The 25050-nt window shown below is 40.5% G+C and overlaps 1 protein-coding gene across 5 annotated transcripts in view; it reads right to left on the bottom strand.

The window, feature by feature from the left end:
- Phkb (phosphorylase kinase regulatory subunit beta) overlaps positions 1-25050 on the bottom strand; it is a 182629-nt gene that overhangs the window by 48374 nt on the left and 109205 nt on the right. For all 5 annotated transcript variants that reach the window (XM_057754198.1, XM_057754194.1, XM_057754195.1 and 2 more), the window contains 3 exons: positions 24917-25011; positions 2286-2341; positions 1712-1805 (listed from right to left, as the gene is read on the bottom strand). In XM_057754198.1, coding sequence (XP_057610181.1) covers positions 1712-1805; positions 2286-2341; positions 24917-25011 — 245 coding nt within the window. The remainder of the gene's footprint in view (positions 1-1711; positions 1806-2285; positions 2342-24916; positions 25012-25050) is intronic.

Raw genomic sequence — 25050 nt, forward strand, 5'->3', positions numbered from 1 at the left:
GTTCTTTCCTTGCCTGATATGGTCATGGAGATCTAATCAAGCCCTAGGGTAGTGCTCTTATCCTTAAGAGCCCTGTGCATTTTAAAGAAGAATGAGGTAGTGCTCTCGGTGCCTCGAAACCAGGTTTTCGTTTGTGCTGTCTTATTGGCAAGGCAAGTCTGATGACCACGGATTATGGGCCCCTGCGTTTTCCTGAATAACACACACCTCACTTTCAGCCTTTATTCTTTAGCAACGGCCAAGGCTATGACTTCTATCATTTATGTCAACGTAACCTTGATTCCTGGAGAGGTATTGTTGTAAACACTCTGTCAAGCAGTGGGTAGCTTGTTTCTGGACCTTTGAAACCAATTATTAAATAAAATGTGTTTATAAGTAACTATTGGGGTTGATAATTTCCTATGTTCCACAAGCAAGAGAATCCACAAACACAGGCACCTCGGCACCCGTCTTCAGACTAAAGGGTTTTAGAATAAAAATAGAAAAATGTAGATTCCAGAGATAGGAATGTAGAAATAAAGAAATATAAAGTTGTAAGCCTAGGAGAATAGGAACAGACTGTCAGCAGCTTTCTCAGCGGCTTGAAGATTAACTATTACAGTGGGTTATTTCATTTTATAACCCATAGCTCTATTAACAAGGCCAAAGCATCTCTCTGCAAACTGAGAGCTAACCTACGGATATGAGCTGAGCTAACTTTTAGGAAATAGACCTATGACCTCTGGGTTACACACTGTCCCTGCTATGTGAAACCGGCAGCATCTAAGGGGAGCGCACAGGGCTTCAGTAAACACTGCCTGGAAGGACCAAGGAAGACAACAGATTAAGAACAAACACTAGTTTAACTGAAAAACTGTTAATGGAGATTATAAAGTAAGGCAATCTGTATCTGAGTTTTACCTTGAGATTGTAAAAATTCCTTTGTTCAGACTTAATGCTTGGTGCCCCTACTACAAAAAGGTGGGTTCAGAAACTGGCCTTTGCCACATCCTTACAAAATCCATCTCTGGCTGTGGGCTCAGCTAGCTGATAAGCTTTTTGTGCCCTATGAAGATTTTTTGGTTTTTTATTTTATTCTGGATTATAGTTTCTGGAATAAAGTTTGCTTCTGGTTTATTAGTCTTTGCTGGTCTGTCCCCATTTTTGTGCGACCCCCCCTGGACCCAACAAGACTAGTTCTCAAAGTCAACTTTTAATCTCACTCCAAATAGGCATCTAACTATGTCATAACCAGTTATTGCCATTAAATTTCTTTAGAGTCAACAAACCCAACATCTAAGAATGATCTTACCTTCCAAAAAGTAAAGCTGGGAAAAAGCAGGGGCAGAGTTTATTAAAAAAAAAATTAAATTGAGGTTTTTACGGTAACACGAGGAAAATAAAATAAAACTATAACTGATGATTTCACATATGACAACTAAAATTGAGATTGGTCTGTCATTTAGAGTGCTTACCCAAGTCTAGTAATTGATTTTAACAAGAAAAGAAATCACGACCCATGAATAAAATGTACAAACACACACAGTGAAGGATTTTGTTCATTTTGCTTTTTAACTTAAAATATAAAAAAGTGGACTTGTTAACTTAGTCACCAACTTTAAGATGGTGACCTCTCAGATTTTAAATTGAACTACGCATCTTGCCTTTGAGTTAAGTCCAGCAGTTTTGTTTTAAATCCTCTGCGCAAGGAAGATGACACAGAATTACTTACTTTCACCAGCTCCTGCTGAGGCCAGATCTGAATAGGTTCCACCTGCTGAGGAGTTTGAGTTTGAATACCATATGTATTGAGGAAAACTTGAAGGCTAAATAGAGAACAGAGAGATGAGGTGGAGATGGAGGAAGAGAGCTATTTTTAGACATTACATTTCTAGTTCGGGAAATGTGAATGAAGGAGGTAGAAGGGAACAGACAATGCTAACTTGGAACATATGGTAAATTTGTTATTATCTGAAATATACCATGCACACTAGAATCCGAAGGGTTTGATGGCTTCTTCCCCCCAAAGTATCAGGAGCTTTGGGGAGCAGTCAGAAAGATGGGCAATGATTTTTGGTAATCTCTGTAATGTGTGGGCACTAATTTCTCATATCCAAATTTACGTTTATGATTTACCGTAAGTTAAACATGAAAGGTATGTTGTACGACACTTAAGGTCACACTGATGACATGCTTGAAACTGCCGAGGTTTATTTCCCCCCCCGCCATTCTCAACATGATAATCAGAAAGCAACCATCCCCACCCCTTCCCACAGAAGAATGCACCATACAGCTGCGTCTCATACCGTTGGCTTTCTGCTACAAGGGCTACATGAACCACCAAGTCATTTTCCAGTGGACCCTGCAAGACACAAAAAGAGGAAGGAGAAACATTGAGAAATATCTGATCATGACCAGCTATAATGAGAATTAAGCCCAATTTTAACGATCTTCAAGCAGTTCATGAAAGTGATGGACACCAGCTGGGTCTAAGCGCTGCCTTCCTTTTCTTGCCCATCACTACCTACTGATCAATTTGATGGTGTAGACAGAGTAACAGAACACCAGGAGGGAAAGTCATAAATCTCACCAGCTCTAGAGAGGCTAGCTTGTCAGGGCTTTTTTGAATGACGCATAAGAGTGGTTTGGGGACGGAGAGTAATTTTCCATCATTTAACTCTGAAGGAAAGAGGAGGAACTAAAAATAAAAAGCTCAATTTATGTGCTCCCCATAAAAAATGACTGTGAGTTAAAACTGCTCATTTGACATCTTAACCATATATAAGCTTATTCCCTTTCTGTTAGCCAATTTTCCTTTGGCACTTTATATATATCAAATTGCTTTTTTCCTAATATTTTGTTCCTACATCTTTGTCTACATAATTAGCATTATGTCATTAAATATTAGCTGTGAGTACTGGGTATTTGCTACTCTTGTGGAAAGAGTCACTATGATATAAATATTATACATATATAATTAACATATATGCTAAAATGAACCCAACTTCAAGCCTGTATAAATTATTAGGTATTCTGAAAGTACTGATCAACTATAACTATTTTCCAGTAACAAATCCAGCAGTCCCAATAGTATGCTATAAAACCTTTGATTTACCATAAGTTTCTGTGGGATGGCAGACAAGAAACAGTGGAATACTTCTATTAGCAGTAAACATCATAAAATCAATAGGAGAATTCCCAGAACCATCATGAAAGTGACATTACAGGCAGACTGTCATATGATTTAAGTAAATGAAGAAGAGAAATATGACTTAACAACCCAACAAAATCAAACACACCTTACAAGGTTATAGACTGATGCTTGATAAGACCTTTCAAATGACTGTTTCTCAAAGCAACGAGAAAAGTTAATAATTCAGAGTCTCATCAAGATTTCAAATAACAAATAAAGCCGTTAAGCCAATGAGACCTATTAATGACTTTGTTTCCAGGACAAAGATGTTTATGGGTTTCTTAATAAACAGTAAATCAAAACAGACACTCTAATGCAGACGTCACAACGAAGCCCTTCCAGCCCCCACTGATCAGCTGCTCTCTTCTTTCTGAATCACAGGTGGGTCAGGGTGACAGTGTCGCCACTTGACTGTGTTCAGAGTTAAACAGCCATTATACCTTGAATCACCACGAGTAAGTACCTCGTTAGGCTCATTAGGTAACAGGGCAGAAAACCAGCATGGCACGGAGTTGTGATTCACAGTCGTCTACCAGATGCGGCTCGGCTCTGCACCGCCAGCACTACCCCCTCCGCCCACTCCACACACCGGAAGCATTCAACAGGAGTGGTCCCACCACCACTCCATGCCTTTCACTGTCAGAGTCAGAACCATCTTTCCCATTTTTAAAAACCAACTGCTTTCTAAAGATTGCAAATTTGCTCTGACAACTTCCTTATCAGAAGGCAATTAGTACCTTCTGAGTGGTATTTTCTCTAATAATAGAGTATTTTCAACGTCTAAAGTTCTTCTCTCTCCCCTTCCCCTCTGGCCAGCCCTGTGTAACCCCCACTCTCCCTTTCCCATCATGCCTCCACTTCCTCACTTGACCAGGCACGTATTAATACACAAGGCTCCACGTTAGACCATATTTCAGCTAAATCTAGCTGTGTCCCTCCTTGAGGAGCTTGGTCCACTGGGAGACGTGGAGAACTGCAAGCTGTGACATATGTCTATGATAACATGAAATCTTTCGTCGCATTTTACTATGGTAGAGCTACCTTGTTAGGAAAACGATCTCCAGAGCATATGACATTACACAGACAGACCACACTTTACTTAAGGAATGCTTACTTTAGTAGACACTTGGGTGGTTTCTAATTTTTTTGCTTCTGCGGAAGATTTGTCATTACTTCAGAGAACTGTCTTTCAGGGAGAACAAAGCGCTTCACATATCTGACAGAGGAAACACTCACTGAAAGGGCACCGCTGCTGTGGCTGTGCTCAGCTATTTTTACACCCACCATGGGACAGCTGACCCTCTCTGATGAGTTAAAAATCTATGTCACCCTGGATCCACCATTCTAAGACACGTAGATCTGCCATTATCATATTTGTATAAGACTAGTTCCTCCTTAAAGAAGTTCAAAATATCTCAAAAAAGTATTGCCATCTTTTATGATAGTATGAATGTCTGTCTCCTTTACTCTTTAAATTCAGATGCTGAAATTTTAACCCTGAATTAGGACTTTAACCAAAAAGTAGGCCCACACTAGATAGCGAGTCTGCCAGTTCAGGGATGTGTGACCTGCAGCTTCCAGCACCGTGAGAAGATGTTATTTAAAAGCTGCCCGGTTCGTGGTGTTCTGCTTCAGGAGCTGAGCAGACCGAGACACTTTTCATCTTTCTCTTCTGGAACTTGAACAAAACCCTTCTGCGCCTTGCCTGTGCAGGTCTCCCTCTGCTCTGCCTCCAGGGACGCATGACCCACATACTGAGGTCCTTGGGAATGTGTGAGCGCTCATTCCATTTCGTCCATTCTCCACAGGCCTCGTTCACTCCGAAGCTTCCAATTATTATCTCTGAGCAGTTCTCTCTGTGATTTCTAGTTTTCAACTTGCTTTTTAGTTCCAGTTCTCACAGCTTACTTGTTTTATGGACATTTTCCTCTAGGTTCTTTCTAAAGTGAGTTTTAAAACTCGACTCTTCATTAACCCGGCCCTCATTCCAAAAAGGTTTTTATTACAACTATTTAATTGGTCACTGTCTCTCAGTGCCTCCGAGTCATCTTTGATACTTTACCCTTTAAATCCAATTTCTACAGCAGTTTTCTGAAATGAAAAATGACATCAGCTAATACTTAGAATACCACTTTGTGTATAAGAGCCACTTAAGTGCTTAACAAACTATTCCTACCTTAAAGATGAGAAAAAGAAGCCCAGAAGCCTTAGCCAGCTCACATCCAAGAGCGCAAAGCTAGTGACCATCAACACTAGAATCCAGAGTCAGGCAGCAAGTAACCATTCACTTGCTACAGGACCACAGAGATGGCAGATTTGGAGACTGAAGAAATCAATCTCATAGAATCCCATCTTCCCACCTTCAGTCATGATCTTGGTCATCTAACAGGAACCTTAAACTTACCCTGACAAAAACAGATGTATTAATTTCCGAAAAGGATTCTTTATTTATATGAAGCTCACATTATGAATTCTTGCTCTGTTAAAAAAAAGTTAATTCTTTTTTTCGTCTTTTCAATAATAACTAAAAAAAATGATCAGCACACATGAAGTATCAGGAAGTTATACTAAATTACTCATGGAAATGCCTCTATTAGATATGTCATTACAATGGCTCCATTTACTGATGAGAAAACTCAGGCATGGAGAGTTTTAAGAACTTATGGGCTTGGGATGTAGTTCAGAGGCAGAGTACTTGTTGTGAATGCATGAGGTCCCTGTGTTTGATCCCAGCACCACAAAACCAACAACATTTATAGAACAAAATTAAATTCAGCCAGTGGCAAGGCTGGGATTCAAACCAGTCTATCCTGTTTCTTATACCATTAGAGTGTGCTGTACGCCTCTCTAATGTGTTGCTAACTTACAAAAATAAGTCCACTCGCTCTGCCTGCCCCTTCCCCCCACATCCCTAAACACATCACAGCCCTCCATCTGCACTGTCAAAGACACCAGGATCCTGTCCATGGTCACCTAACCGGTCTATCTACCCCAACCTTAACTTCCACTCAGGGCCTCCCTCCTACAGACAGGGATTTAGAAAGTATAAATCCACCATTCATAACTGGCATCCCACCCCATCCCTACATGCATACCATTCAAACTCTCCAATGGTTTCCTGTCACTTGTAGGTCAAGAACCAAGCTGCTTTAAGGGCCTTCCCTCTCTAGCTCCCGCCCACCTGATTTTCTCTCTTCTTTCCCACCATGCTGTATGGACGCTGGGTTCTCTCTGCCCCATCACAGGGCTTTGGCAGTGGCTGCTCTTAATTGGAATGCTTTTCCAACAGATTGTTAAGTGGATGACTTCTTACCACATGGGTCCAACCATAATCCCTCCCTCTTACGGTCTTCTCTTTCCTCAACACCTAACCTGCTTTGCCCAGGAATCTCCCGATTCTCTCACCAGTCTACTACCTTTCAGACTACCTTAAAGGTCCTGTCAGCTCCAGAACCTGTGTTACATAGTTCATTGTTATTCAGTCAGCAGAAAATAACTCCCTGAGAGCAGGGACTTCAAGCTACCTTGTGTTCACTGCTCTGCCCCAATCAGGAGTCTCTCAATTCAGTGTTTATCTGTAATTAGGTCTACCACACATGGAGAGGTTCAAAGTAAAACTGACATCATGTAAAATAGTCACAATCCTTGATTTACTACACAAATCATATTTATACTACTGTTTTTCATGTGACTCCTGAAGTCACTTTTAGTTCAATCAGTGTTTGCTAACTCAGCTATTCATCAGAAATAGTAAAAGTCTACTTCAGAACCGGGGATATAGCACCTGCCCGGCACACACTTGATCCTAGATTCAATCTCAATTGCTGGGAAAAAAAAGAAAAAACTAAAACAAAATATATATTGCACGTAATTATGATGACTACATTCGCATTTAACACTGGAATCCAAGACCACTAATTCTACTGCATTTTTTTTTTTTGGCCCGATAAACCTCTCTGACGATACTAATAACTCAAATCAGACCAAATCAAACCAAATTAGAAGTTCAGGTTTAATGGATGCCAATGCTTCCCCACCACCATCCCAGAAAACCCGGAGAGGGAAAAGGAGAGACCCTGTATTGGTTCTCTCAGGGGCAGTTTAAATAGCCCGTGGGAGTGGTCTTGACCCTCCCTGGAGGGGTCACTCTTGGCAGGCTTTCTCAGAGGTGGAGTTTGGATTGAGGCAACTCCCAGGGGAGGGGGCTTGAAATGGAGCTTCCCACCCAACATTCCAAAATGGCTGCCAGGAGCTGGGGTGAAGCCTCCAACCAACATTCCAGACTCTTTGAATAAAGGGCTGTCCGGGAGCTGAGGTGACACTCCCAATCAAACTATCTGGAGTCACCCTGGCAGCTTTCCTGGCGCTTTCCTTCAAACAGGCGTCTGTCAATCTTCTGGACTGTAGAGTCAAATTATTGTCCTTGTGTCACTGATTTGCATGAAGGAGGTAACCAATTGTTGAACAAATGAAGAGAGGAATGATGGGTAAGAGCATGGCTAGCCCTATGCCGTGTTTAGGACGTGGGTTCTCTACTCCACCCAGTGTCTCATCAGAACACTGCTCTCCCCGCTGTCTACATCAGAACACTTCACAGAAAACATGGTTCGCTCTTGCCCATCTCAAGCTACTGCCTGCCGTCCTTCATGGTAGGACGCAATTCTCTTCTCTGTCTATTCACATCCTCTTCCGAGGATTTAGTCTACTCTAACTACGACTCCAAACCATCAGAGTGCTCATGCTTCTTCCATCTCTGCTAGCAAGAGCAGGTTCCCACAACAATACTGAGCACTCATCACAGACTGCTTTAGGCCATTTGTGGAAGGGTTATCTGCTTATGGAACGTTTATGAGTCTATATAATGACAGACTACTGGAAGGACCCTTTTTTTACACAAGAATGGACATAATACCTTGGTATTCATTTAGGGAATTGGAATAAAAACATGTTTAGGATTCCTGATTGCTATATGAATCCTAAACACACACAGCAAATGTTTGCAAATATGGGGCTGGAGAGATGGCTCAGAGGTTAAGAGCACTGGCTGCTCTTCCAGAGGTCCTGAGTTCAACTCCCAGCACCTACATGGTGGCTCACAACCATCTCTAGTGGGATATAACGCCCTCTTCTGGCATAAAGCTGTACACACGAATAGAACACTCATACATAAATTAAAAAATAAATCTTTAAAAGAGTTTGTAAGCCTGGAGGTGGGTGGCGCACGCCTTTAATCCCAGCACTCAGGAGGCAGAGACAGGCAGATCTCTGTAAGTTCAAAGCCAGCCTGGTCTACAAGAGCTAGTTCCAGGACAGGCCCCAAAGCTACAGAGAAACCCTGTCGCAAAAAAAAAAAAAAAAGAGGGGGGGAGGTATAAATTAAAAAGAATTATTTTTAACAATAGGAAATAATCGTAACTAAATGTATATACATTTCTATAAACAATCATGTTAATCATGATAATTAATGTTAACTCATAGTTGAAAATATTCATTAAAAATTTTCATATCTATAAATAAAAACAGGATGCATCTTGTTTTTGACATTTTCCACCTTGATAACAAACACATTTAACATTAATTTATAATATTAACCATTTTTAAGTAGACAGAAGAACATTTATGGAATGCCTTGCCCATCAGCTGGGTACTACTTAGATTAAAATTGCAACTCATCTTGCTTAAAATCTGAGATGATAATTAAAACATTGCACGTACATCTGTCTAGATTTAAGCTTTTAAATTACTCACATCAGTAATTTAAAAAGTAGTAGCAGAGAAGATCTGCACCTGGGAACTATAAATAAACAGTAAAAAAAAGTTTCAAGGGTGTTCAGAGAAGCTGTAATGCGGGTGTGTCCCCAGACTTTTCTCTCTCCTCTTCTTTCATTTATCTAATGCGTTTCAGAAGACAATTCACCCGTAAGAAACAAAAACTTTAAATTACAGAAAGTTTTCTGTAAATGTCTAATAATTGCATCTTTGCTCACCTACTTTATCGTCATCTTACAGCCAGAGATGTGCAATGATTATTCATAGCTCACTCTAGAGTTAGCCCATGCTATAAGGCAGGTGGAGTGTATATAAACAGAGTACTTCTGATGCTTTCCCCACTTAATGATTATATTTCTTTTCACATGTTAGTACAGAGAACAAAGAACATGTCTTCATTTCGTTTAGCAATCCATTGTATAGCTGATTAATACTAGCTCACATTTTTAACCACTTAGAGAAGTCAACCTACTGCACTGAAATCTCGGGAATAGTTGTGCTTACATAGTAGTAGAACCATTCAGCATCAGGTGTTACTTTTGCTTTTAAGAGTTGACCACTCAACCTAACTCATTCAAGGCATTACTACCACTGGTTTATGTGAGTCAAGAGAAAACTATTATGAGAAGCGATCAGCAGGCCCAACTTTGAGGAGGAAATGTGGCTCCTTTTTTATAAGATGATGGCATGGAAAGATACACAGATGTTCAGTAGCAATTTATTCACAGAAAGTGCAGCTTCTGATAAGATGCATCTCGTTATTTTTCTGCTTATTTCTGTCCTCTGTTTTTAGAATGTTCATGTTGAGAATGCTAGTGTGCTTCAAGAGCCTGCTACGTGCCATGCGTTATTCAGCACTCTGCTGCACACTCTCATGACAATGCTTTAAAAATTAGGAAGCTGGCACTGAGAGAGAGGCTATGGAATTTCCACAAAGTCACAAATCTCACTGGTAGAAGGGAACTTGGCTGAAGTTATATCAAGGGCTAAAGTCAATATGGCACTTTGTCATAGTATATATTTCACAGACCACATACTGCGGCTACTGTATTTTATACTAAACAGTTCTCAAGAGATTCAGAACTCACACATGCACATTCACGTGGAGAGGAGCAAGGTAAGGGACAGAAGTGGGGAAAGAGAATCATTATAAGGAGGTAGCTTGAACAGCATGAAATGGAACAGATTCCAGGGGTACAGGGTTGGTGGTAAGCTCTTGTTCTGGATGGTTTTTCATCAACTTGACACAAGCTATGATGATTTGGAAAAAGACTCTCAATTGAGAAAATGTCTCTATAAGATTGGCTTATAGTCAAATCTGCCAGGCATTTTCTTGCTTAATGATATGGGAGGGCCCAGGTCACTACTGATGATGCCACTCCTGAGGATGTGGTCCTGGGTTGTATAAGAAAGCAGAGCAAGTCATGAGAAGCGATCCAGTAAGCAGCACTCCTCCATGGCCTCTGCATCAGTTTACTGCCTCTAGGTTCTTGCTCTGACTTCAATGGTGGACTGCGATGTGGAAGTATAAGTAAATGCTTTCCCTCCCAAGTTGCTTTTAGTTATGATGCTTATCATAGCAATAGAAACCCTTACTGAGACAGCCGAACTCAGGAGGCAGTATCTACAGTTTGAGTATGAACCTGAAGCGATGGGGTAGCCCCAATTCAAAGGCTGAAGTCTCAATACCTAGGAAGAGCCCAAAGGCAAGAAAATAGCCAATGTCCCAGGGAGTTTCACTAGGAGGACCCTCACCTTATGTAGAAGGTTGGACTTATTCTATTGAGGTCTCCAGCAGTTGAGAGTGGTCGAGCCACAACAGGGGAGGCAACCATGTTTACTTCCTGTTTGGACTTAAATATTAATGCCACTCAGAAACACATCATAAAAAACTGAGGAGAATTGTTCAAATCCTGAGCAGTCTGTGGTCTAGACATACTGACCCATAAAATTAGCCATTATGTGCTCGCAGGGAAGTGTGACATTGGTGGAGACAGGCGGAATGGGGTCAAGTCCCACCAACAGCCACTTGAGATAATTTTAAAGATAACCTGAAGAACTGCCTGTAAAACACACATTGTTTTTCAAATATGCTTTGGGAGAATATAATTTTTTTAGCGCTTATCAATTAAATAAAAAAAAAACAGAGCCAGGTGGCGGTGGTGCATGCCTTTAATCCCAGCACTCGGGAGGCAGAGGCAGGCGGATCTCTGTGAGTTCAAGGCCAGCCTGGTCTACAAGAGCTAGTTTCAGAAAAGACTCAAAAGCTACAGAGAAACCCTTTCTCAAAAAAACAAAAGAAAACAAAAAATAAAAAAACAGTTCTATTAAATAATCTATATAGTATGGAAAATTCACAATTCTTTCTTCAACACTGCCCTGAGCTTTGATATAATTCGCTTCATTTTCAATATGTCCTATGCTGCATAAAATAATCTTCTGTGGCTGGCCTTTTACTGAAATAAAGACAAGTGAGGAGAAAAAGGAAGAAGAATAAAAGCAAGTCAACAAATAAATCCAAGGCCAGTTTTGTCTCCAGGGCACAGCATTGGCAGCGCCCTGTCCTCTGCTCTGGGGGATTACAGACACCCATTTCTGCTCATTAGCCCTCAGCAGTAGGTCTTGCCAGCAGTATACATTTTGTCATTATGTGCAGTTTTCAGCCAAACCTTATTAGCTGAAGAAACCTAGCAGACACTTTGTCCATCTCACTTCCAAAGCGGATGCTACATCACAGTGTTGTCTCCCTGGAGCTAAGGAACAGGCCACACAGTGAAGAGGCACACTCGGCCTGTGATGAAGGCTATCTGACATTCCCAGGAAAGCCAGGCAACAACCTGGAATGCCCAGAAGAAACAGGAGGAAAGTCAAATAGGAGTATCAGAAATAACAGCGTCAAGCATAATTAAAAGGCTAAAACTGGCTTAAGATTAGAACTAGCCAGGGAGAAAGAGCCTGAAGGGCCCATTTATTTATGTATTAGATTAGTGATTCTCTACAATTTCATTTAAAAGTAGAAAGTGAATTTTAAAAAGTATCTGTGGATCTCAGCTGCGGTTCCAGTGTCTGAAAGAACAGAGCAGGCCAAGCTTGCTGACGTTTCTTCCAGGGACGCAAATAAATACCTTACAGGAGAATACCAGCAACCTTGACACAGAAAACTGATTTTTAAAACAGTTTTTACCTCTTTCAAAAGCACTTTCTGTCACTTGATGGTTCTACATACTTATCTTAAATGACAGAACTGAAGGTCTTGCCTCCATCCCGGAAACAACAACAAAGCAGCCACACGGGCCCAGGCTGGAGAGCCCAACCCATGCTATTCACAGCTGTGATTACATGGAAGGGAAGAGCAAATATTGAGAAACCATAGGACAACTACAGGAAAGACCAACCCCAGGAAACATCTGTGAATGGGGATGGGAGGGGGGAGCAGTCGGAAGCGCCAGTTCAAAGTCTAGTCATTTCATTCTTGAGTTTTGTGTGAGGGACTTCATGTGAGTTACAACGAAAGAAGATTCCTAACGGCAGACGAGGGAGCCAGGGTTTAGAAGCATGAGGTCAAAAAGCACCAAGTACAGCAGACAGGCTTGCTCTGGGTGTTCTCCTCTGTGTGTGACTGGCTCAGTTTTCTGGCGTCTGAGTTAAAACTGTTGGGTTTTCTTGTAACAAAGCAGAAGAGGTGAAGGAATTTTGTGCAAGAGGTGAAATAGGAAAAGCGTTTGGAGAACATTTTGTTTTTAGGGGAAGACACTCAAACACATCTGCAGAATCAGATAAATCTGTAAACTGAAGAAAGCTAGAAATCTGAAGAAAAGAGTATCGAGACAAGGATGATGACACACACGTCAAATCCCAGCACTCGGGAGGCAGAAGCAGGGGCTCTCTGTGAGTTTGAGGCCAGCCTGGTTGGTCTACAGAGTGAGTTTCAGAATAGCCAGGACTACACAGAGAACCCTGCCACTATATATATATATATAAAACTCCATATGGAACAGGTTAAAGATGGAGGGAAGGGCCAATGAGGTACTTACTGCCAATTGATGACCTCAGTTGGACCCACAGGAAACCTTGTGGAGCAAGGACTGTGAACCTAGTCCTACAAATTGTACTCCAAGTTCCACATGAGCACCATGGTACATGTGCCCTCTTGCAAGAAATGTATGTAGTTTAAAAAGCTTTAAAGTTGGATGAAAGAAGGGCAAGTTAATCCCAGCCTTCTGAGAACTGAAAGAACCCTGCAGACATACTAGAGGCAGGACCTCAGTACACACTAGGATTTAGTGGTCCTCTTGGACTTTTATTTTACAAACCTTTCTGAGAACTTAAAGGTCAACCTTTCCCTTTTAATAATTTTAACTTAAGAAGTATAAAGAAGTATTCATGTTGTGAAACGTGTAATTCATATCCTTGGGGGGACTTTAGAGTCTTTCAGACCAACACGCAACATGATGGGAAGAGTCACGAGCAGCATCCATTGCCCCTTACAACTCATCTTTATACATAATCACAGGCTCCCACAATGAAAGACCTTTGTAAACAAGGCTGAGAAATATGACAGCCAAAACCAAAATAAATAAAATATAAATATTTGCTGAAAATTCATGAAGATTCGTGAAATCATAGGAAAATCATATGAACTGTATGCATATGCAGCCTTCTAGGTTCCAAACAATTTCCAAACAATATTATTACGCATTAAATTTGGGCATTTATAATTCAATATTTGTGAGCAGAATATGCAAAGATAATGCAATCTGAGAAAGGACAATAAAGAAGCCATATCTGAGCCAAATCAAAACTATCAATAAGCAGAGCTAATATTTTAGTGTAACTAAAACCAGAGTTTAAAATCTGCCTGAATTAGCCGGGCGGTGGTGGCGCACGCCTTTAATCCCAGCACTTGGGAGGCAGAGGCAGGTGGATCTCTGTGAGTTCGAGACCAGCCTGGTCTACAAGAGCTAGTTCCAGGAAAGGCTCCAAAACCACAGAGAAACCCTGTCTCGAAAAACCAAAAAAAAAAAAAAAAAAAAAATCTGCCTGAATTAAAACAATGGTTCACATTTGTATGAGTACAATCTTAATCACACAGAGATTTAAGAAAACTGACAGATAAAATAATAAACAAAGTTTAACATTCCCTACAAGAATAATGTTCTCCACTTCATGAAGATGGAGCTTCCTCATTATTACTGCAATTCTTTTATCAAGTCAAAGCTTCACGCATCATTTGCAAGACACCAACAACATGGAATCCAAAAATATTAACAACTTATAGGAAGTAATAGGCAGAGAGCAAAAAGTAAACAGGACGCTTTTCAGTTCTGAAGATCACAAAGACACCCAGAAAGTATGTTGGTTTTATAGTATACAAGTTGAGAGTGAGTATTTACTCCCTCGCTACACAGACACTGTTATTACTGGTGTAAGGAAGCAGCCATGCAAACCATGCCGTTTAGGAGGTTTATCACAGGAGTAATGAGGGAGATGAGAATGCAGGACAATGACGTCAAATTCATATTTCCCACCATGGCCCAGAAGGCCCCACATTAGCACGCCAGAGTCCAGCCCTGTGTCTGATACCTTGTAACCTGAGAGACGCCATGTTTCTTTCAATTTCCATGCCAATTTCATGACTTAAAAATTAAAGGCTCTACCCAAGGTCTTAATAGTCTCTAACGCCTATGCTGTGATATAGGCAATGAGCCTAAGACTCTGTACATGATTTTAAATTTTTTAATGAAAGTAGAAAAATAAGTCCCCTTCTGTTACAGAGATGAGCAGCTTAATGGTTTATGCAGGCACTTAAAAAGAGAAAAACGAAGCCAAAACCCCATCTCCAATTCTAGGTCTGCAACAATACATTGTGGGGAAGTTTACTGAGGGAGGCTTTCATTTGTATAAAACTATACACGTAAATTGTTTTATCATCTCTTTCCTTGTTTTCAGGAGCTTTACAGTATAAAATGTTCTATTTATAGAGAAGTATTAAGTAAATAGAAATCATCCAATGAAAAGCAATTCTCATCAATAGTTTTTACATGTTATATCAGCTTTTTATTATTTATTTATTTATTTATTTATTTATTTATTTATTTTCACAGCAATAAATATCAGACCATGGTTGGTTCCTATTAGGACCAACTTGTGGCGTAGAAATGGCCAACAGTTGTCTGGTAAGGGTCACCTGATATGATGCTAACTTGGCCTGATTTGGAATCACCCAGGAGACACACCCCGACCATGCTCAGGTGTTTCCAGGAAGGGCTAACTAGGGAGAGAAGATCCAGCCTGAGTGTGCTTAGTACCATCAGGTGGGAGGAGTTCAAGACAAAATAAGAACAAAAGCGGAGAAAATTGAAATTAATCTTCATAAATTAATGAAGTGTGACCAGACACCTGACATGTCACCACAGCTAGGACAGTCTTGCTGCCACACCTCCCTCTTCCACGGACAGCACCCTCACACTGTGAGCCAAGATGGACTGCTTCTTCCTTAGCTGCTTTTGTCTATTACTTTGCCACATAAACACAAACAGAAACTGATGCGCTTGCTATAGAGTCAAATGCGGAAGCATTACACAGACATTTAAAGAACTTTATAAAAATAATGACTAGTAATTGGGTATCAAATATGTTAATGATTATAAAATGACTATCCAATAAAGATTTAACCACAAAATGACATTTACATGTATCTACATATTTGTAAATAACATTTTCTCTCAGACGTATCAATATTTTTCTTATCTCTTAATTATGCAATTTGAAATAAAAGTAAAAATAATACTTATTTAGCTCTCACAACGCATTACACATTTTCTTAAGTGTCCATACATTGTCATTTGTGACACCGTAGTCAGGAGTTATCATTTCTATATAATAGATAAGGAAAGGCTTAGAGAGATTAAACTGTTTAAGGACCTAGTTGAAAACGGAAGAGATAGGCTAGGCTTATATGATACAAAGACCACACTGTATCACTTCTGCAAGTGCATGCGTGCACATACACACATACACACACACATTCACTCAGTGCTTAATCTTCAGGAAGATACTTTATAAAGAACTTACGGTATTTTTTGAGGCAAGATTGTAGTCAGTTTGAATATATAAGTGATTAACTCCAAAAGGAAAAAAAAAATGAAGAAAGAAACCGTTTCCTTTGGTGTCACTTAACCAAGAAGGATTCCAGATTTGTGTTCTCAACTTTACCCTCCCTGTGTCTTCTAACCTCTGTCTGCTGTGTGAGTCTGAATTTGTGCCTGCCTGAAGGCTGTCTTGTGAAGTGCTGTGTCCGTCTGTGTCTGTGCATGACTGTGTTCCTAACAAAGGGCTTCCCTCTGTGTGTGTGTGTGTCTAACAAAGGTCTTCCCTGTGTGTGTGTTTAACAAAGGGCTTTTCTGTGTGTTTGTGTGTGTAACAAAGGGCTTCCATGTGTGTGTGTGCGCGCGCACAACAAAGGACCTCGCCCTGTCTTTATGAACAGTACAGAAAGCATCATGTTGGGGGAAGAATGTGATATTTTACAGAAATATTTAACAGAGTTTTATAAGTGGTAAAGTCACTGACTCCAAAGGACCCAGAAAACAAACAGTATTCCAAACATCATTGTTTATCAAGCAGTATCCAAATGTGTTCGACATTATCCATTTATGATAGATATTCATTCACTTTGGAAGGTTGCTTTCAACTTCTGTGCTTGCTGCTTTCAGCAAATGATCCACATTCATCACCATGGACCCACGGCCTGGGAGAGCTCATAATTTAAGATAATGACTGTGCATGAGCTTAGGCTGTAAAAACTGATGACAAGGGAAATCCAAGGCAAGTAAGGCTGATTGTTACATTGTTCTAAAAATAAGTTACACAAAAGGGTTGAGGCCTTTAATCTTAGCACTCGGGAGACAGAGGCAAGTAAATCTCTGTGAGTTTGAGGCCAGCCTGGTCTACAAGAGATAGTTCCAGGATAGGTTTCAAAGCTACAGAGAAACCCTGTCTCGAAAAACCAAGAATAAATAAATAAAGTAAAGAAAGAAAGAAAAGAATTATAAGGCAAAAATAAAGGAGGGTAGAGGAAAGTTCCAGGTAAAGCTAATAAATTTATTCATAAGTGTAGAGTCCAAAAAAACTGTGAACCAATTTCACCTTGTGTAAAGACAAAAGAGTTTTAGCTTGCTCAAAGTTGTTGACAAGTGTGGCTACTGTGGCTACGTACTCTGACCTAAGTTGTGGCTACTTGATGTTTTGGACATTTGGTCCAAACAGGTAGTTCCACTCCACCCTGACCAAAGGTCAAAGAATTCTATTATACTTCTGTTCCTTCTTTTGAATTAGGAGGTTTGACCTAGGAAGTGACTGCCTTCAAGGACACTTGGTCTAGGGTGGGCTCACTGCCTAAACAATAAAACGCTTTTCTCAAAAATTAAGGACTTGATGTCTCAAGTACTGAAGCAAGTAATTGTTCTAGTTGTCCTTTGTAACATGTTAAAACAGTCTTTTGCTCCCCCCGCCCTCTGCATTGTATTGGGGTATAAAAGTGTATAAAAAAATTAAATGTGGGCAGATTTCAGTATTCACTGGAACTCCCTCTCGGTACTATCCTATGTTTCTGGTTTTTTATTTTCACTCGCGTCTTTATTCCCTTTATTTTTCTAACTCCCATGCCCTACCCTAGTAAGTGGTAGGTATCCTTGTTGAAGCCAGTCTCCAAAGCATGAGGACACTCACTGATGTTGAGTAAGGCATCAGAAATGATCATTAAGACAGTACCAGTGTAACGGTAAAAATAAAACGCTGTGGTTCCCCCGAGGGGTGGCAGCAGGTGCCAGGCAGGGAGCCACATGGTGGGTAAGAGACCTCACTGGGTCAGTCTGTCCCACAAGGAGCTGAGTCAGGTGAGAGACAGAGACAGATAGGCACACCATGCAGAGTGAGGTTGGATATTTATTTACTTGGTTAAGAAAGGGAAGGGGAAAGAGGAGGGGTGGGGCTTGTCTCTTAAAGGGACAGGACAGACCATTACAGCCAGGCCTACTACTCACTGTGTATCTTTACTTTGGACCATATATCTTACTTTCTTAGTTAGATCTGTTTCCCCTTTTATATTTCATCCATGACTAAAAGAAATTATCTTACACAGGAAATATTTTATTATATATCATGCTTATAACCGAGACTTAATTTTAATAAGTTCAACAGGTTAATTAGAGTGTTGTTATTAAAAGCTCTCTCTAAACATGCAAATCAACTTTCTTAGTTCTTATGGTTTTTTAATAGGCTCTGGTACAAATAGTGTTGATAAGAGAGTCATATTTCCTTTGAGAGTAGAGAGAATTACCTAAAGCTAACCCCTGAATGGCTGTGGCATAGACAGCTTGGGTTTTCAGAAACACTGTGGATGCCTTGACTATTTTAGTCTATTTTATTATGGTAATCATAATAATTTCTATGCTCCATTAAACTTTACTCCCACACATACAGGTAAATAAATTTAGATTTTTGGTTCCACAGAAACACCTTATTTTTATTATTATTATTATTTTTTTTTTTGCCAAGCTAATTGAGTTAGCTTGTTTTGTTTCTTTGAAGAAGAAATTATGTCTAAAGCTGGTTAATTATTTGAGGTCAAATTGATAAACCAACCCAAAGAAAAGTGCAAATGTTCCTAAATCATCCATGATCAATAAACCTTAAAAACTGAATAGACTTGTCAAAGAACCTAAAAGGAAAATTAGCTGTAAATAATGTGGGAGAAGTGTTATATAATTTACATGACCAGATAGTCTTTTTAAAAAACTGTTATTCATGTGCATTGGTGTTTTGTCTGCATGCATATCTGTATGAGGGTGTCAGGTACACTGGAACTAGAGCTACAGAGAATTGTGAGCTGCCATGTGGGTGCTAAGAATTGAACCCGGGTCCTCTGGAAGAACAGCCAATGCTCTTAACTGCTGAGCCATCTCTCCAATCCCATAACCTTTTTTTTTTTTTTTTTTTTTTTTTGCGGGGCAGCAAACTCAGCTTTCTGCACAGATGGACTTTTGGCCACGTAACTGCTCCTTAACAATAAAAAAAAAAATTACTCAAAGTTTACTGAAAACCTAGAGCACAGAAGACAGTAACAGAAGTGCTGGAAGGGAGAGTCTCCTGTCAAATCTTGCTAAAGAATTCTAGACTTGAGGGTGACACCCACGATGCTGGCCATGAGCGCAGACCCACCACCGAGAGTGGAGACTGGAAGGGCACTCTGCAGGTACACAGTACGGGGGGTGGGGTGGGGGCGGGAGAAGTGAGAATGGCACCGAGACTGAGTGCCCAGCTCCACAGGGAGCTAGTCGGCTATGCAGCAGGGCATTTCCTCCACAGCATTAAACACACAGGCTTGTACTGCCTCCAGGGCAGCTAGAAGCTCCAGCAAAGAACACTCTTAATGTTCCTGCATTCGCCAAGGGCAGAGTGATGTGGTCTGGATTGCTTCCTAGCAGACACTTGGCTCATGAACAAGGCTAGCCAGGAACAACCTCCCAATTACATTCCCCACTTCTTACTGGGGAGGAGACTACTTAATGTCTGAGAATAACCGGCACATTTATTGTACTATAAACAATCCGCTAATGAATCACTCCAAGCACATAGTAAAATAACTACCAGGAAGAAACGGGAACTCCACATTAATGAAAAGTACAAAGTTATCCTGGAAATTATGCTTAGTGAAATGATCAAGAAGCAGAAGAATGATTATTGTGTGATTCTGCCTACATTATTTGCCTATAATAGACAAATTCAGAGACAGAAAGTATAACAGGGCTTACAAGGTGGAGGGAGGGGAAGCTGTCATTAAATGAGTTTTTGTTGGAGATGAAGATTATTAAAAAGGTTTTAGCATGGACAGTGGTTGGTGATGGCTATAAAATATTGCCAATGTATTTAAAGCCAACACACTATTTGCTTTATGAATGGTTACAATGATGACCATTGTATATATTTACTCTACTTAGAAGTGTATGTTAGAAATTACTCAGAAATGAAGGCAACTAGAGATTAAACATGCAAAGAAAGAGGTGGGATTCCTACCTCATATCAGCTATAAAAATTCAGGAAAAATGGACAACACACCTAAATTTAAGGGATTGTACTGCAGAATTCTTAGAAGAAAAGGCAGACGTAAGCTACAAGGTTGTGATTTTGAACTAGGTAATGGCTTTTAGACATGACACTAAAAGCAAAAGTAATCAAAGAAAAACTGGGCTTCATCAAAATTTAAAATTTCTATGCTTCGAATGATAAGAAAGTGGAATGATAGTTTACCAAATGGGAGAAAATGTTTGCAGTTATACAAAGGAATCATCTGGGACACAGAGAATTTTGGTAACTCAACTGCCAGCAAACATGAAAATATGATTATTTTTTGCAACTAGGGGTATGAGAATCAAACACAGTTAGGTACAGCTTCACCACCCCCGCTACCCTAAAGCCGAGGAAATAAGTATCAGTACAAATGTAGAAGAATGAAAACCCTCGACACTGGAGGGAATGCAGAATAGTGTAGTCACACGCAAGCCAGTCCGGCAATTCCCCGAGAGTTCAACTGCAGCTTAGCATACGATCCAGCAATCTCACTCTTAGCTATATCCAAGAGAAATGAAGGCATGGGGAACACACGGACGGCACTGGGAGGCTGGCAGCAGGACTAGTCATAATGGCCGAAGCTTAGAAACAATTCACACATTCATAAACAAAATATACCGTAAACCTAAAGTGGCGTGTTGTTCTGTTAAGTACTGCGACTGGTATAAATCTTAAAAATGTTAAGCTGAGAAAAAATGCCAGTCACTAAATATTACAGATCATACAAATAGGCAAAAGCACAGAGACGGGGAAGACCATGAGGGGACAATGACTAAAAGTGCAGGAGTTGGTTTTTTTTTTTTTTTGAGCAATAAAAAAGTAAAATTGATTTTAGTATATAGAGTGCAAAAACTATTGAACTACACACTTTAGTGAATTTATGAAGTTCAAATTATGTGTTAAGCTGTTAGAAAAATACTTTAAATGATATTATTAGTGTTTTGAAAAATAATTTTAGAGAAAGGTCAAGGAACACAAAATCCTTTATTCATTAGAAGACTTTAAATTATCCATTAAAAAATTCTGGTACGAGAGAAAAGGTGCCCCAGACAGATGGTTCCAAAAGACTCTGAAAACAGGTAAGTTAGACTGCTCAGATATCTGAGTCTGAATACTGGCATCAAAGTGGGATTCTGAGACCCTGCACTCTCTAGGCTGGGTCCTGGAAGGTTGGTTTAAAGCAACAGACAGACACAGCCAGGAGAACAAAAGAAAGCATTCTTTCTCACTGTAGGAGCAGGGCACAAAAACAGTGCCCACCATGCAGAGCCTAGTCCTAGTTTCTCAACAGAGGCACCAGTTGCCTACCCACGGTTCTGTACAAATTCCTATGTGAGCGTAGTTAGTGGCTTCAGAGTGTGGCAAATCCATTCAACCCCTGCTCCATGAAGTAGAAAGCCACAAAGAAAGTAGATTCATCTATCAGCTGGGCCTAGTGACATAGGAGACTTAACACACAGTCAACAGTTTTAAACTGGCAGAATTTCTCATCTGAAACTACGGAAGCCATCGACCAGGAATCCTTCCTATATTAAAACAAACAATTCCTACAGTCAGTTTTGAAGGCAACATAAAAATGTTCCTTGATAAATGGAAACTATGAAGCTGGCTGCTGGAAGAGTTACCCACAGATAATACAAAGGTGCTTCTAAAACAGAAAATAACACTGGAAGGAAATAACAATGAGAAGGTAGAATGAGGTAAGCACAGTGCACTCTTTCACTTTAATGAATTTCTTTAATCAGACTGGCAGGTGAATAGAAATTATAACAACTGGACTTGTCGTTCAATGACCAGAGGGGAAATAGTGAAATATTCACACCCAACAGCTGTCCTTTACAAGGCAATGGTAAAATAAACTAGGGTACAGTCATCCCATGGAATATAACTCAGCCATGAAAAGGAACAAACCATAGATACATTTAACTACTGGCTGCTCTTACAGAAGACTTGAGTGATATTTTGATTGTGTTCTGACAAATAAAGCTTGCATGGAGTCTTACTAGCTTTGCTACTAGCTTACCAAAATTAACCATAGAGGTTTGGAGGACTATAGACAGATAGGAAAGAGGAAGTAGTAAGGTTGGGCTGAGAGAGGATCTCGCCCTTTTGGAGGAAGAAACGGAAGAGGTAGGAAGTCACTGGTGGGTGCTCCCCTGCTTCTCTGATCTTTCAGGTTCTTACCCCAATATCTGACTCCCAATTTTTTATTGATAAAGAATAATTAGTTAAGGCTTCACAGAAGTGTTAAGTTATACATTAAGTGAGAAAAGACAGTCTTCAAATTGAAAGCTATATTCAATTATTTAAGAGTCTTGAAGTGAAAAAAAATATAAAGATAAAAGAGAACACATTGGTAGCAAAAGAAACAAGCATGGCCCTCAGATGGAAGTCTTTGTGGTGACATATTCACCGTGCGTTGATGCCGAGCTACATGTGATGCAGTAGATAGATGTAGCACTACAAATGTGTGTGAGAGCAACTGGTCCAACGAAAGCTTGCACCGATGCTAGTTTTCTGTTTTTATACTGTTTAATAAAGCACACAGGCACCGAGGGTGTGGATTCCTGGAAACTCTGTGCTCTCTCTGACTTCTTGTGGGAGGGTTGAGGAAGGATTCCTAAGAACGTTCTCTGTAATTTCCTGTGGCCTTTTATTTCTTTCAAATTAAAGAGCTATTTTTTATTCAATCAATAGCTAAAATTTTTGACTACTTAAATGTGTACATGACTGACACTCGGTAGGAGTCATGGGCAAGGATACCTGAGCATCTTTCCTGCGTGGCACTGCTATTCACTGTTGGATTACTAAGCACATCTTTTTATCTCCATGGGAACAGAGGCTCAGCTTCATTTCCATAAAACTAGCCAAAGCGCCTCTCCCTTTAAGGTCTTATTCGGCAGTCTTTCCCTACACTGAACTCTGTGTGTCTACTACGTTTCCATGTCCTGTGGCCTCTAACGACTTGTGAAGGCCAGAGGCAGACCTGAGACCTCCTGCCACACCTTCCGTTCATGGCAGGTTTCTCCTTCAGGCATCATCTGTATTTCACTACTCTCTGTTTACCTTCAGAATATCTGGCAGAGCTTAGAGCACTTGGTCAATCCCAAGAGACTCTTTACTCACAGCTTTCAACATGGCCAGTCACAACCCAGCCACAAAATAAACCAAAGAGAGGGCTGCGTATCTGGTGCATTTCTGACCCCCACGTCTCATGCACTCAGCCCCAGCAATGGCTACAGGCATGTCAAGCACGCTATCACGGTAAGAAAGCAGCCCTAGTTCCCAGCAGTTTTCTGTTGGGAATCCTCATCCTCCCTCGCAGAAACTCGGGTTAGTGCTGCACAGACACACTCTGCTCATGCCGCAGCAGAGAAGCCCCAGTCTTCACCCCAGAGAACTCTCTTAGCTAAGGAGTGGCTGCATCTAGAAGGCTTGCCATGCATAGCCCTCCAGCAAAATTAGCAAATAATTCTGATATAAATAGCAGGAAACACTCTCTAAGTTTACTCTTACTGTTCTGTGCTCTGAACAAACTTTGTTGAGTAGGAGAGAAAGAACTACAAGTATACTGTGTTCTGTAATTCACAGACAGCCTGCAGCCTGCCTGACGTATGCCAAGCACGAGAAAAGGGTACTTTTGCTAGTCACATGCCTATAACAGGCTTTGTAGTTTTATCTCCTCCTACACCTCAATTTAAGAAAAGGCTTAATATACTGTCACCCTGGAGAACTAGGTCAAGACGTAAAATACCGTGTAAATGACAGTCTGAATGTACACACAGTCTGGCAATAGCTGAGTCCCGGCACTCTGCTCTTTAGATAGACTCCTCATTTTATACTTCTTAAGTAAACATGAACATCTCACATGGTACAGGCTGTACACTGGCAGGACACACTAGCATAAGATAAAGGTCAGTCCTTACCTTACAGAGGATAATAGGCCAGTGAAATTTCTTATTTCATATTAACACAAAGCTTTTTTAAAAATTTTAACATTCATTCATTCTTTCTTTCTTTGTGTGTGTGTGCATTTTTTAAAACAAGCATTTGGATTTGTAAGCATATTACCAGCAAGTGCTGATTCCACTTTTATTAAATGTATGCTAACTGCTTGGAAACCCAGGCACACACAGGTTCATTTCCTTTCTCCTCAGGCAGTTCCCACAATCTACAACGTTTTCATTTTAACAGTTCTCATTACTGGTATCATTTAATAGTTGAGGGTTTGCTCAAGTCAACATCAATCTTGCTGATACTGCAAACACTTTAGTGTGTGTTGACACAACACAGTCTAAATCCATGGCTGGTAAACATGAGAATTTAAAAACCATCCCTTCCCGGAACATGGCACAATGTGCTAAGAGCAGCTCTCTCCAGGTACACAGTCCTGTCAGGGACAGGAGGAGACATCAAGCACAGGACCTCCCTCTCACATGGCCTCCTACTCCCTTCCGTGACTGCCTGCTTCCTCTCTCCCATAGCCCCCTACTCCCTTCCGTGACTGCCTGCTTCCCCTCCCATGGCCTCCTACTCCCTTCCGTGACTGCCTACTTCCTCTCTCCCACAGCCCCTACTCCCGTCCACAGCACACTGCTATCCTCCTGCACACACACGCACCACATCCATGACGTCTAGAATCCCTGAGGTCTGGAAACGTTTAAATGAAGGACACTTAATTTGACTTCCTTATCAACAAATAACCTTTGCTATTTAATCTTAAGTAAAAAGATGTCTTTCTGACTGAAGGAGCAAGAAAAATACATTTTGAATAAAATTGCTTCTTTAATGAACATTTAGATGTCTTTGGATAAATCTAAATTAAGAATTAAAATATCGCTTTACCTGATTGGAGTATCTCATGCTCACATTGCGCTGATTCTGGAGTGGGACAAAACGCTGGACAGGGTCAATGTCTTTAGGACTGATTAACTCATCAACTGCAAAAAGAAAGCAAGTGACATTATAAACAAAGCACA

This window comes from Chionomys nivalis, chromosome 21, assembly GCF_950005125.1.
Source record: "Chionomys nivalis chromosome 21, mChiNiv1.1, whole genome shotgun sequence".
Taxonomy (NCBI): domain Eukaryota; kingdom Metazoa; phylum Chordata; class Mammalia; order Rodentia; family Cricetidae; genus Chionomys; species Chionomys nivalis.